This window comes from Calypte anna, chromosome 4 (genome assembly GCF_003957555.1).
Source record: "Calypte anna isolate BGI_N300 chromosome 4, bCalAnn1_v1.p, whole genome shotgun sequence".
NCBI classification, from domain to species: Eukaryota; Metazoa; Chordata; class Aves; order Apodiformes; family Trochilidae; genus Calypte; species Calypte anna.
Genome location: NC_044247.1, coordinates 16,719,259 through 16,733,051, shown reverse-complemented (window position 1 = coordinate 16,733,051; position 13,793 = coordinate 16,719,259). Strand labels below are relative to the sequence as shown.

The following is a 13,793-nucleotide window of genomic DNA, read 5'->3' as shown; positions in this document are numbered from 1 at the left end:
CCCTGCCGGCGCCATCTTGTGTGCGGGTTCCCGTCCCGTACGGATGGAGCCGGGACGGGAGGGAGGGGGTGCGGCTGTCCCAGACATGTCCCCTCCCCTCCTCACTGACCACCCCCCGCACATCACCCGCGGCTGAACCCTCCCAGTAGGAACCAGTTCCCCCCAGCAGTCCCAGAGCCACCAGTCCATCCCAGTGCCACCAGTTCATTCCAGTGTCACCAGTCCCTCTCAGTGCCACCAGTCCATCCCAGTGCCACCAGTTCATTCCAGTGTCACCAGTCCATCCCAAAGTCACCAGTCCATCCAGTGCCACCAGTGCGGGGCACAGCACAGGCAGGATGCGGGATGCTGCCAGCACCAGAGGGCAGCAGAGGGGCAGACGGGAGCTGCCCGGGCAGGAAGGGTCCAACAGCAGGAAAACAGGGAGACGGTACCGGGATGGAGAGAGCATCGGGATGGAGGCTGCGCTGGGATGCACACCCATCCCAGCGGGATGCACAGCCCCCCAGGCAGCACCCACTCCCGGGATGAGGATGGGGATGAAGCAGGAGGCAGCTTTGCCCAGCTGGCATTCCCGGTGCCCCATCCAGCAGTGAGCTCTGCCCCAGCATCCCCCTGCCAGGTGCCCAGCACAGAGAGCCAGGAGCACACCCCAAATCCTGCAAATATCACAGAAAAATGGGAAAAGAGGAGAACTTCAGAAGCCAGAGACATCCTGCGGGGGTGGGGCAGGCAGGCCAGGAGCAGCCATGGGACGTGCTGGGGACAGGAGGTGTGGGGACAGCAGGGTTACCGGGGTGGTTTGGGTGGGGGTGCAGGAAGCCGCCATCACCCCAGGGACTCAGGGCTGGGTGCTGGTGGGGACAGACCCTAAGGAGAGGTGGCAGGAGGGAGGTTCAGTGGGATTGGGATAACCCGATCCCAGCACCATCCCTGCCCCAGAGGGTTGGATGTGCTGGAGGGGAGCCCAGCACCACCTGAGGCTCTTCCCGTCCCTCTCCAAGCAGAGCAGAACAATCCCAGGAAGTGACCCGGGGGACACAAGGGGACAGGATGCTGTGCTGGCTGCCACCACCACCATTGTCTGCCTGGATACCTGTGGGGGAGGCCAGGGCTGGGAGGGGGACAGCAGCCAGGGGACGCGGACACCGAGGTCATGGATCCCCTGGAACCTCAGCAAGGAGCTGGAGGTGCTCAAATCGGGACAAGGAGGTGACCTTCCAGCTCTGGTGACACCTCTGCAGCCCAGGGGACAAGGCTTGGAGCCAGCCCTGCAGGGGTGGCCGTGGGGGTGGATTTGAGGTCCCTCAGGCACTGCTGGGAGCACCTGGTGATGCTCCAGGGCTCTGAATCCCTTCCTGCTTCCCTGTCCCTCTGTGGCATCCCAGCTGGAAACCAACATCCATGGGGTGGGATCTGTGGGAGAGGGTGGTGGAGAAATGATGGGATCAGTGACCCCAGGCTATGGGATCAGTGACCTCGGGCTATGGGGTTGGGGACCCCGGTTGCTTCCTGGGCTTAGAGCACCCCAGAAAGAGCTCCAGACCCCCAGGAGGTCTCTGTGCACAAGGGAGAGAGCCCCATGGGAGCCAGCCCTGCCCCAGCTCCCATCCCATCCCCTCCCCTGCGCACTGAGCACCTGTCCCAGGTGGAGCTGTGGCTGCCCCATCCCTGGCAGTGCTGAGGGGCCCGGGTTGGATGGGGCTTGGAGCCCCCTGGGCTGGGGGGAATGAGGTGGCCTTTGAGGGTCTCTCCCCACCCAAACCAGTCTGAGATTCCAGTCCCGGGGTGCAGGAGCTTGGGGCAGACCCTGCCCAGCTGATCCTGGCTGGGGGGAACCCTGGGAGGAACCCAATCCCTCTCCTGGCAGCCCCACAACAAACATCCCCAGAGCCTCCCTGGTGACATTTCCCTGCAGGGGGGACACCTCTGCAGTGCTCAGGGGTGCTGCGGGCACCGGGGGGGTCCCAGGGGTGCCCCCACCATGGCCCCCAGCGGCGACCAGCATGGGGGGGACGTGTGACAGATGCTGGGGTGCTGGGAGACAGGGACCGGGGGTGGAACCAACTGCAGAGTCAGAGCGAGACTGAGAGGGTGAAACACGCACGGGCTGTGACTCAGAGGTGAAAAATGTCCCCGGGGACAGGAGGGTGGCTGCCACCAGCAGCGTGTGGCAGCTCCTTCTGCCCTGGCCTCCTGGACAGGGGCTGAGTGTCCCCACGGAGCGGAGTGCACATCCCCAGGATGGGAACATCCCCCACCACCACAGACACACCTCTGACCACCACCCCAGCCCCCCCCAATGCTGCTTTCACCCCAATCTTCTGTCTGCCCCTCACTGCACCCAGAGCTCTGGGGAGGTCCCCAGCCACATCACCCAGCATGGGGACAGTGACAGTGGAAAGTGTCCCCCCGTGTGTTCAGCCCTGCCCAGGGCTCCGTGGGACTGCTCAGGAGCCCCCCTGCACCCTGTGGGGTTGCTGTGTGCCCACCCCCCATGGGCTGAGGTGCCCAACACCCCCTGAGCAGCACCTAGGGGACAGGACTGGGGTCCCAGCAGTTGTCACGGCCACAGGGACACGCACAGAGCCTTCAGGTCCTGTTCCCAGAACCCCACCTGTACAGCACCAGGAGCCTCTGTACAGGATTTACAGCAGCAGGAGTGGGGCAGGGGGGGCACATTTGGGGCCACCCCTGCAAAGCCAAGGATGGGAAGAGGCTTCACCGAGCAGGAACCCCGAGGTCTCAGGGATGTGCTGCAAGGAAACCTCCCCCAAACCACCCCGGCTGCTCCTCTGGCTTCAGCAGAGGCAGAGAAATCCCCCTCAAAACCCCCCCCCAGCCCCTCAGTCACTGCCAACCCCCGGGCTGGACAGAGCCTGGGCTCCAGCACCATCCCAGCCCTTGGCCACCAGGACAGGGCTGGCTCAGGGCTGGCACTGCTGTCCTGGGGGGGCCCGGGGGGGCTGCAGAAGCAGAGGGTGCATCAAGGAGGCATCTGCTGCAGGTCCTGCTCTCCAAACTCTGCTCCAGAACCACATCTCACATCTCTGTGATGGGGAAAAACCAGAGCACAGAATCACAGGAGGGTTTGGGTTGGGAGAGACCTTACAGATCATTCAGTTCCACCCCCCCTGCCCCCCCAGCCCAGGGTGCTCCAAGCCCCATCCAGCCTGGGCTGCAACACCAGAGCAGAGGGAGCACCCCCTCCTGCTGGAGGGAACAGATACAGGAACTGGGACCTTCCCACTTCCCCCCGCCCTGCCAAAGGGGAAATATCATTTTTTTTTTAACCCAAGCTCTCCCTGCCCCCATCCCATCCCCCAGGAACCCCTCGGGGCTGTGTCCCCCCGTGCCCGGGAAGCAGGAGGATCAAGGCTGCCCACCTACCCTCCAGGGCTTTATCCAGGTCTGCAATGAACTCCTCCAGCTCCTGCGTGTCTCCCAGCTTTGCTGTGTGGACAAACACCCCCTCAGGGCTCTGCCCTTCCCCTCCCAGCTCCAGCCGGGATCCCTGCTCCTTGCTCCAGAGGTTTCTGCACTGGCAGCAGTGGGAGGGGGGCAGGAGGGGTCCGGTCTTGACTGGGAACATCCCAACCCAGCCAGGACCTCAGGAACCTCCCCCAGACCCGTGGGTCAGGGACCTGCAGCCTCACCTTTGGGGGGGGAAGTGTTGGTGGGGGTGTTGATGTCCTCCTTGCTGGAGCTGAGGCTGCTGCCCGGGGATGTGCTGGTGCCTGCAGGAGCAAAGCATCAGTCCTGGGCTGAGACACAGACCCAGGACCAATCCCACCCATGGGGTCCCCCACTGGACTGCCTGCCCATCTGCCCTTCCCCGGCTGCAGGAATGCTTGGAAAAAGGGAACTGAGCTTCTACACCAGGCCAAACAGCTCCAAGGGCACAGCCACAGAGACTCCCTGTGGTCATTACACCGAGCTGGGCCCCTCTCAGCTCTGGGGATCTGAAGCCTGGAGCAGTCCTGGAGCAGCTAACCCAGCAGCAGGAGACTCAGGAGATGCTGTGCAGCCCTGGCCACCACCCCACACTGCCCAGCAGGAAGGTACATGGTTTAACATGGAGCAACCTGGAGCTCCCAAAGCAGCTCCATCCCAGCAGCTCCATCCTGCCCCCAAACCCCTGGACTCACTCTCCAGCTCCTCGATGCCGCTGTCATACACGCTGGGTGCTGCTTTCCTCTTCAGCTCCTCCAGGTGCTGCTGGTACTGGCAGGCAGGGCCTCTCTCAAAGTCCTCCAGCACTTGGTCAAACTCCCGCAGGAGGGCACTGAGCTCATCGGCCATGGCTGGGGCTGGGGAGGCAGCAGGGGATGGGGCTGGAGGCACAGACCAGGCAGAGATCCCCAGGAGAAGCCTGACAGGAGCCGTGCTGGGGACAGGGCTGGGGTCACAGCCACCTCTATGCAGCTGAGCTCCATGCAGTGAGTTCAGAGCTGATTGTCCCTCACCCCCCCCTGCCCCCGAGTGCTCTGGGTACATCCAGCTCCTTATCTCGGAACGGTTTGGGCTGGGAGGGACTTCCAAGACCATCAACCTCCACCCCTGCCATGGGCAGGGACACCTCCCGCAGCCCAGGCTGTGGGAACCCATCCAACCTGAGGCCTTGGACACTGCCAGGGATGGGGCAGCCACAGCTTCTGGGGGCACCCTGGGGCTCAGCACCCTCACACCCTGTTCCTGGGGCAGCGGGGATGCTGGCAGCTCCAGCTCATCCCAGCAGCGAGCAGGGGCTGAGCCCCGTGGGAGCTGATCCCAGGCAGGGAAGGGGCTCGAGCACGGACCCAGCTTCTCACCCAACCTCCGGGGGGATGAGGAGGGTCCCGGGCTGACCCCGGATGACCAAGACAGCCGAGCAGGAGGGAGCTGAGCAGCTTCAGAGCCACACCGGGGATCGGGGAGACACACAGCCCCTTCCACCCGCTCTCGAGGAGCCCCCGACGGGGGAATTGGGGAGCGGGGGGATCGCTGTAGAGACCCCGGAGAACGGGAGGTGACCTGGGGGACAGGGGGCGTTCTGGGGAGGGGTCGGGGCAGAGCACGGCACTCACCGGCACCTCCGGGCGGCAGCAGCGGATCCCGCCGGGCGCGTCCGTCTTACCGAGGGGGGGGAATGGGAGAGGAAGGGGGGGTGTGGTCATGGGGCTCGTCCTTCCCTGGGGTGTCCCCTAAGGTGTCCCCCCACATACACACACACACACACACCCCGGATAAACGCGCGTTTGGCCTCAAACCGGAGCCGTTTATTTGGCGCCACGGCGGGTTTGACATCGCGAGGTCTGAAAGAGAAATTGAGTAAAAAAAACCAACAAAAACGGAAGGAAAAGGATGTTTTCTGGGACTACAAACCCACTCGCACGTGGGTGATGTACCGGCTGGAGGCGCTGGGGCCCCGCGCTCGATTCCGGCCGTGAGACCCCTCCAGGGGGGAGCTTTCGGGGGGTGTTGGTGCTCAAAACCAGAAAACCAAAAAGAAGAATCACACCAAAAGCAACCGGGTTCTCCAGAGCCCGTCGGGCTGAGGGCACGGGTTCACTTTGAGAGGCTGAAATAAAACAAGTGATGAATAAAGCCTCGTGCACGCCGGGCAGACAGGGAGGAAAAAAAAAAAAAACTCGGCTGTGGCCAGAACCCCAGGGCGGGTGGTGCCAGGATGCCCTCGCTCCGAGTTTTCAGTCGCATCCATCCCTTCGGGCAGCCCCAGGTGGCACCGAGCAGTCCCCAAAACCCTGCAGCGATCTGTGAGTTTTCTGTAGCCAAACGGAGCCCCCGGGCCGGACCAGCCCCCAGCTCGGGCAGCAAAGTGCTGAAGGGTTCGGGTTTCGGGAAAGTCCAAGCGAAGAGCTGCCTCGTGCTTCAGCATCCCTGGCCACGCTCGGGGTGAACACCCGTGGGATCTCCCCTCTGCAGCCTCCTGGGAGGTGGTGGTTCCGGTGCTGCGGGTTCTGGTGGGCTCAGGAACCTTCAGCAGGCTCAGGGGATCCCGAGTTTATCCGCTGGGCAGACTCCACAGCACCACTGCTCCCGGAGCTTATCGGCTCCCGGGAGGCTCTCCCCGGGCTATCTCAGCACACCCGGGGCCGCTTCCCCACCCATCCCGCCTCTGCCCGGCCCGGGACGGGACCTCTGCAACGGAACATGGACCCTGGGCGGTGCAGGACCTTCCGTCAGGGGATGTGAGGAGCCGTGACACGATGTGACAGTGAGGGACAGGAGCAGAGCCACGGGCTGGCTGCTGGCAGAGCAAGAGAGGAGCACCCGGCTACAGAGCTGCATCACCCCCTCCATCAACCCCTGTCCCCTGGGGCCCGGGCTCCCGGGGGCACCCACAGCCCCTGGGGTGCATCGGGGGGCCGGGGGCGGGGTTGGGCTTGTCCGGGGTCAGATTGCCCCGTGCTGAGCAGAGCAGGCAGGGCAGAGGCTTCCCTAGAGCCCAACGTCCAGGTTGAGGAAGGAGAGGTTGCTGTACAACTGTGATGAGACTGAGCTGCTGCTCCCCAGGCCGTGGGGCATCCCGGGCAGGGGGGCTGAGCTCTGCTCCCCTGATGGACCCTCGTGCTCTGTGCTCCTGAGAAAGTTGAGAAAAAAAGAGAGATGCTGTTTGCAAACTGCTTCCTTTGCCCCTTCCAGAGCTGGAGCAGGGGGGGGGGGGTGTCCTGGGGGCCATCAGGACAAGGGCTGTGAGGGTTTGCAGAGGGCTCAGGAGTGGTCGGGGGTTTGCTTGGGAGTTGCTGCCTGAGACGGTGGGAGGGCCAGGAAGGTGTCAGCAGGCTGGGTGCCCCCAGCAGCTCCAGAGCTGGATGGGACTTACGGCACGGAGCGGAACTTCCTGCGCAGGAGGTGCTCAATGGCATCGGGGTCTGTCTGGAACAGCCTCCTGAGGATGTCACGTTGCATGTCTGCAGAGACCTGGGGGGCACAGACACACACACACACTGGTGGCTTCTCCTCCTCCACGGGGGAAGCTGAGGACAGCAAAGGAGCCCAGGGCAATGAAGTATTTCCTACACTCCTGCCATGGGGGCTGAGTCACTTTGTCACCCCCTGACCCCAGCCACCCACTGCTGAGCAGGGCTGGGGATGTGTCCCTCCTCCTGCAGGGGTGGAAGGTGCCCTGGGAAAGCCTCACCTACCATGAACAAGGCCTGGTGGTGCTCAATCAGCCTCTGCAGCACCAGGATGATGGCAGCACTGTCCTCAAAGCTGATGGCACCAACCTCCTTCTCCCCAGGCTTCTCCTTCTGCAGGATGTTGGGACCAAAGACCGTGGCCAGGTTCAAAACTGTCATTTTATTCCCAGGAATCTAGCAAGCAAGGGCAAGGGAAACTACAAATTATAGATGCACCAGCATGAGATGTCCCAGGACAGCCTCAGCCACGCCAGGATGGGGACACCAACAGGTCTGGGGTGTTGATCTGGGTCCAATTTTGTCCTGCCCCAGTTAGTGGCAGGGCCAGCAGGAAGGGTTTGTGGTGCTGCAGCACACAATCATCCCCTCCATTCCCACCTCCCTCACCTGCACAACCCCTGCACCAGCAGGTGACAACCAGCCCTGCTGTGTCACCTCACAGTGAGGGGCAAAACCAACCCTGAACCACTCAAAGGCTCAGGGATCAAATCATCCAAAGAAACCTAAATCACTCTCCATGCAGGATAGGTCCTCCATGGAAGCTGGAGGCGGGGAACCAGCCTCACACCCCAAAATCAGCCCCTGGTCCTGTCCATGGACACACAGCCAGGTCTCTTGGGGGTTCCTGCAGCCCAGAAGATCTCCCTGAGCAACCCAGACCCACCAGAATCCATCACCAACCCGCCACAGGGCTCCTGGGGGCTGGCAAGAAGCTGTGCTGGGTTTCTCCCCCAGGGTGGGCTCAGCCTCCCCGGGTTGGGTCCATCCTTACCTGCTGACCATCGGGGCCATGGGAGCCCTGGGCGTGCTGGGCCACCTCCCCGAGGAAGCAGAGGATCCGGTGGAGTGTGGCACTGTGACATGGGGGCAGCAGGAAGAGCAGGAGCTGGAGGGTGAGCAGCTGGGACCCCAGATCCATGGCTGCAGGCAGAGAGCAGACCCCTGATTGCCACCCCCTGAGCACTGCGGGGAGCTGGGCTGGCATCCTGCCCTCAGCAGGGACACATTTGGGGTTGGCATCCATCCTGCACCCCGTGGACCAGAGGGATTATCATCCCATTATCAGGAATAAATCAGAGAATGGGCTCAGAGGGACCCCAAGGATCACCCAGTGCCCCCCCTGCCATGCTCAGGGACACCTCCCACAGCCCAGGCTGCTCCAGTCCCATCCAACCTGGGCTGAGACACTGCCAGGGATGGGGCAGCCACAGCTTCCTTGGGCAGCCTGGGGCTCAGCCCCTTCACACCAAAGAGTTTCTCCCTCCCATCTCCTCTGCGTCTGTTATATCTTAAACCCATCACCCCTTGTCCTAGCTCTCCAGGCCCTTGTAGAAAGTAAAAACCAACAAACCCCCCAAGAGCATGAGGTGGAGGTGGCAGTGCTGGGCAGCACCAAGGCCCAGGAGGGTTCTGGGCAGGCTGGGGACTCACTGGCCGTGCTGAGGAAGGCTGAGTAGAGCTCCCGGGGGATCAGGGGATCCGGCATGTCCCGCAGGAACTCCTTCAGCAGAGCAGCCACGTCGTGAACGCTCTGGTGCTCATCCAAGAACACATCCAACCCTTGGTCAAACTCCTCCCGCAACTTCAGGGGGGTTGGAAGGAGGAGAAGAGAGGTCAGGGTCTGCCCTGCACAGAGCTCTGCAGGGCCAGGACAGGAGGGTGTTCAGACCTCTCCATCTCAGGGTTTGCTTTATTCACTGTCCCCCCCCAGCAGGCACCTGCCCGTGAGGTGCCACGTTCTGCAGGGGACACAGGAGTCACCTCACTTTACCTGCTGAACTCTTTTCTTGGAGCTCCCCACCCGGAAGATGCCCTCAGTTTGGAGACCTGGGAGACAGAGGGGTCAGAGCTCTGCACCCCCACAGCCCCCACCAGGGAGGTGGCTCTGCAGCACGCACCCCACACCCACAGTGTCATTCTCAGCCCAGAGGACTCTTCCCAGGAGGGTTTTTGGGTGCATGCCCAGCCCCAGGAGCCAGCTGGCTCTTCCCATCTCGGGGAACAGCTGGGCCAGGCTGTCCCAGTCCCACCACCCTAGGGTGCTGTCCCACCAGAGACACGGGTGTTTACCATGGGTTTCAATGTGTTTGCAGCATCTGTCCACGATCCGTGGGACCTGCCAGGTGATAGGGTTGAGGCTCAACATCTTTTTTTTGCCCAGGCTCCTCCGTGGATCCAGTTCGTGGGGGTGGGACAACTGCAGAGCCTCCAGCAGCTTGGAAGTGTTGTCACTCAGGTCAGCGATGGAGTCCACGGACATTGCCCCCTGCCACGGACCAGAGGGGATTTGCTGGGTGGCCTGAGCTGCCCCACCAGCTCCTCTCTGCACCCTGGCACTGCTGTGGGAGGCACCACATCCAAACCAACACCCCAGGGCTGCAGAGCCTGCCTGGGGTTGCAGAACCGGAGAGACCTTTCCTGTCTGCTGGGTGCTGGGTTATGTGAGCTGCTCCCAGCACCAGGTGCTGCTGAACACACAGACGGTGGGAGAGAGGGAACATCCCCACATCTCAACGTGATGCAATGAAGGATGAGAAAGTCCACGCACGACCCACCTCCTCCTGCCTCTGTCCCCCTGGGCTACTGGCCACCTCCTCCTGGCAACCTCAGGTCCAGAAGAGACGAGCACCCCTCCCAGTCCATATCCCGGGGGACACAGGGACACCCCAATTCCCTGCGGGCACCCTGGGACGGGCCCAGCGCCCAGCACTAATTACTCACGTTCATTAAGCCCCAGGGAACCGGGGCTCCCCCTGGCCCCGGGCACCCTCCCCGCGCAGCCCCGCTCCGGCCCCGTACCCTGCGCTGGCTCCAGGAGCTGCTGCCGGGGAAGGTCGGGGAGAGGGGCTCCTCCGAGACCCCCCCGCAGGGCCCCAGGCTCCTGCCCACCGGGGGCTTCTTCTGCCGCTGAGCCCGGAACCGGGTGACGGTGGCTTCCACCTCCAGGCAGAACCGGCGGCTCCGAACCGCCTCCTGCAGCTGCCGCTGGGCTCGGTCGTTGGCGATGACTTGGGAGAGGGGGATCCCGAAAGTCTGAGGAGAGCAGTCTGGGGAAAAGCAAGGGAGAGTTGGGAACCACCCGCGGGAGAGGGAAGGGAACAGCAGGGACAAGGAGATGACGGAGCCACAGCGTGGTTTGGGGTCGGAGAGATCTGGAGCTCCAGGAGGGCAGCCCTGGAGTGCCCCATCCTCATCCAGCTTCCCAGGAGGGCCAGGGGTGGGGTGGGAAGAGCATCCCAATGACCTTGGGCAAACCCAAACGGAGTTTGGACCCTGAGAACCCCCAAGGCACTGCCTGGTGGGACTCAGGACAGCGAGACCGGGGGCAAAATGGGTAAAGAGAAAGATTCCTGTGTGTTCTTATTTACAGACAGACCTCCAGGCACACACAGACATTTTGTATGCACACACACACAATCACACACACACACACACACACACACACGTGTCCCTTCCAGCCCCTCTCGTGCTCATGTGCTTTGTTGCAGCAAAACAAGGCAGGACAACAAAAGCCTGGATGAAGCTGTGTCCCAGTCCCACCAAAGCTCCCCAGGCCAAACCCCGGGTGCACAGGAGGCTCCTCACCTTTCTTCTCCTTTGAAAAGCTCTCCAGTTTCTGGCGGATGGATTTGCTGCCCTTTGGCCCATCTGTTGCAGGACAGAAAGCAGAGGTTCTGCATCTCCAGACTCTTCTGGTGTGGCCTCTCCCTCAGGAAAATCTCCCAGGAAAAACCTCATCTGGGGCTTAAAGCTGTTCTGGCTTCCTATAAATTCTGTGTCCACCTTCTGCCTGGCTCTGTGCTAACGATGGTGTCCTGGCAATTATTTTAATGTCCCAGAAAATTACTTTCATTCATCCTCAGAGGTTTGGTCTCTATGCTGGGAATAGGAAGAGAGCCCTGGGAAAGGTTCTGTGGCTGTTCTGCAGAGCTCAGACAGAACTCATCCCACTAGGACCCCCCAGCTGGTTTAGGAGAGGCAATTCCCCCCCTGCCAGTGCCCACATTGTCCTTCAGGGACAGCAGTCACCACGTGTGGTCACAGCAATGATCTGAGAACTCCTTCACTGCGTGCTCTGAACCTGGGACACATCATCCCCTTCTGCTTGTGCTCCCTGTTCCTGAGGAATTCTCTCCCCAGCTCCAGCTGGATGATTGTTTGAGTTATTCTGCAGGGCAGCCGTGAGGGCTGGTGTGAGCAGAGGAGCCTCCAGCACCAACCACTGCAGCAGGGAGAACAACCCAGAGACACAGCACCCAGGAGGAAACAAGGGGCCAACCCAGCTCCAGAGGTCCAGCACAGGCTGGGGATGGAGATCCCGAGCTCCCCCTGAACAAGGAGGGGATTTGGTCAGGAGGCAGCTGGTCCCCAGCTCTGTGCTGGCCTGGGGACATGCAGAGATGCCGGGGGACACTCCAGGGGCAGCTCCGGGAACCCAGACCATGCCTGGGGCTGTGCAGGCTCAGTCCCTGTGGAGCTTCTATATTTATCCACCCTTTAACTTCAGCAGCACGTCTTCTGGCCTTGCACAAGCCCTGTCCCAGCACCAGGATGTCGTGCTGGACATCAATCCAAAGCAAAGTTTGTCCCATCCCCACGGCACTAAGTCCCTGTGAAAGACCCTGCCAAGTCCTCCTGCAGCTGGTTTGGATTAGGGGGATCAGGGGGGGACAACAGGCAGGGTCACGTTCTCACACTCCTCTGGACACATAAACCCTTCTCAGAAGGCTGATGAGGCCTTGGAGGCTCAGTCCAGAGCAGGAAACTCAACAGAAAATGGACCAAACCATGTCACAAACATCCTTCCAGCAGCAGCACCCCGTGCTGGGAAGGGCAGGGGAGGGGATGAGCTCAGCCCTCAGCAGGAGCCCCCCCTCTACCTTTGGTCAGGCTGAGCTTCCCCACGAGCAGCTTCTCCTGCAGCTGGAAGAGGGCAATCTCCTGCAGGCTGTCTCTTTCCAGCTCGGAAAGGCTGTGGAGGGGCACGGGCTGCATCTCGGGGCTGTGTCCCACAGGAGGCTGAGGTTGGGTCCTCTGGAACACAGAAAGCAGTCAGGAGCCCAGCAGCGGGCAGCCCGGCGCAGGAGAGGCACTGCTGGCAGCACCAGGTGCCCACCTTGGCCACCTCCTGTCCCCAGCACTGGTGCCCCTCACCCTGGGACACTGCCCCAGCACCCAGCCAGGGTCCAAAGGGCAAAACCCAGCAGTGAAGGGAGGAGAGGAGCTCAGGGTGGGCAGAGCCCGAGGAGAGGAAAGGATAAAACTGAAGCACCCGGAGACCTCGTGGGACCAGGGACACGGGTGGGAAGGGCTGGATGGAGATGAGGTGCAGGCTGTGGTACCCACTCCAGCCCCACAGCTTCTTTTGGCCAGGTTTTCAATTTCTAAAGATATTTAGAAAGTGACGCACATAATAAACAAACAAACAAATCCATAAATAAATCAGTCCGGACGAGGTGCTGTGAGCTCCCCAGCAGGGCACACGCAGGAGGGAACTCAGCTACAGACAGAGATCACCTCGAAGCAATTGATGTTTATCCCCACACCGCTGCGACCCGGCGGGGCCGTGGTGACACCCGGCGGGCACATTGTCACCGAGCCACCCGGCACAGCTCCGCACGGGGATCAGGAGCCCGCAGGCAGCACAGGGGCAGACACACGGACGGGAATTACCTTTCCCCAGGCCCCCAGCCCCTGCCCCAGCCGCTCCGGAGGATGCTCGGGCAAGGAGGAGAAGCTGATAAGGAGGAGACGGAAGAGCAGGAAGGAACAGCCAGGGCGAGCTGTTGCTTATCTGTCCCAGCCGCCAGTGCCACCAGAGCAGCCCTATCAAGTGCCACCCCATCGGGTGACTCCCCCTCCCACAGTCGACTCTGGAAAACCTCCCCTGGCTGCTGCCGACAGCCCGGGACCCAGCTGGATGGGGACCACCCCCCGCAGCTCTGCCCCTGTCCCTGCCCCGGGGTGGGTGATGTCCTGCACAGCCCCGATGCTCTGCAGAGTCCCCGTGTCCCCGCAGACCTCACTCCAGAGGGGGATGGAATCTTACCGACTCCACACCAGAAATAAAAGGCTTTTTTCTGGGAGCGTTCAGACAGCCCTTCCTCTCCGCAGTGACTTTCTCTGCTCGTTTTTCAGCCCTGGGCTTATTTAAGGAAATCTGATAGGAAAGGCTCAGCTCAGGTGCCCTTTCTGACCCCAGGGAGCTGCAGTTGCTCCCCCTTTTCAGCAGCAACCCCCCCACACACACACCCCTTCCCACCTGGAACGAAGCCGACATTTACCTTCCCCGTGTCCTCCTGTCAGGACCGAGGGCAGCCCGGGCTCTGCTCTCCTCCTCCAAGATGGTTTTCCGAGGGGTCTCCGGGGGAAGCTTCCCTGCTGCTGCTGGGGGAGAGAAGCAGAGGAGAGGCGGCGAGGAACGGGAGCAGCCGAGGGGAGGGGAGTGGTGGTGAGAATGTGATTCTTCTGCCAAAAAGAAATGAGAACCCAAAACATCGGGAGAGGGCAGGGTCAGCGGGAAGGAGCAGCACTTCCCACGCCAGACCCTGCCTCTGCCTCGCCGGGGGATCCAGCTCCATCCAGCTCCTCCCTCCCACTTTCCCCACTCTCAGAACTACCTGGTGCTCCAGGAGCTCTTCTGGGAGG

At 62.0% G+C, this 13,793-nt stretch overlaps 2 protein-coding genes across 3 annotated transcripts; both read right to left on the bottom strand.

Moving 5' to 3' along the window:
• Positions 1-2,586: 2,586 nt before the first annotated feature.
• Positions 2,587-6,363, bottom strand: LOC115598212 (regulator of cell cycle RGCC-like). Of its 2 annotated transcripts, none has more exons than XM_030449366.1 (5): positions 5,067-6,363; positions 4,149-4,310; positions 3,657-3,737; positions 3,387-3,453; positions 2,587-3,050 (listed from the first exon to the last, which is right to left on the bottom strand). In XM_030449366.1, the coding sequence occupies exons 2-5, from the start codon at positions 4,300-4,302 to the stop codon at positions 2,987-2,989; spliced, it is 366 nt and encodes a 121-aa protein (XP_030305226.1). In that variant the 5' UTR covers positions 4,303-4,310; positions 5,067-6,363; the 3' UTR covers positions 2,587-2,986. The 2 variants fall into 2 exon arrangements, with proteins under 2 accessions (XP_030305226.1, XP_030305227.1); XM_030449367.1 differs by having other exon boundaries at positions 3,391-3,453.
• A 23-nt stretch (positions 6,364-6,386) lies between these two features.
• ARHGAP36 (Rho GTPase activating protein 36) lies at positions 6,387-13,589 on the bottom strand. Its single transcript, XM_030449365.1, has 11 exons — positions 13,430-13,589; positions 12,026-12,179; positions 10,731-10,793; positions 9,945-10,192; positions 9,216-9,411; positions 8,917-8,972; positions 8,577-8,727; positions 7,918-8,066; positions 7,149-7,319; positions 6,827-6,924; positions 6,387-6,583 (listed from the first exon to the last, which is right to left on the bottom strand). Exons 2-11 carry the CDS (start codon positions 12,138-12,140, stop codon positions 6,442-6,444), a joined length of 1,389 nt encoding a protein of 462 aa, XP_030305225.1. The 5' UTR covers positions 12,141-12,179; positions 13,430-13,589; the 3' UTR covers positions 6,387-6,441.
• Between the last annotated feature and the right edge of the window lie 204 nt (positions 13,590-13,793).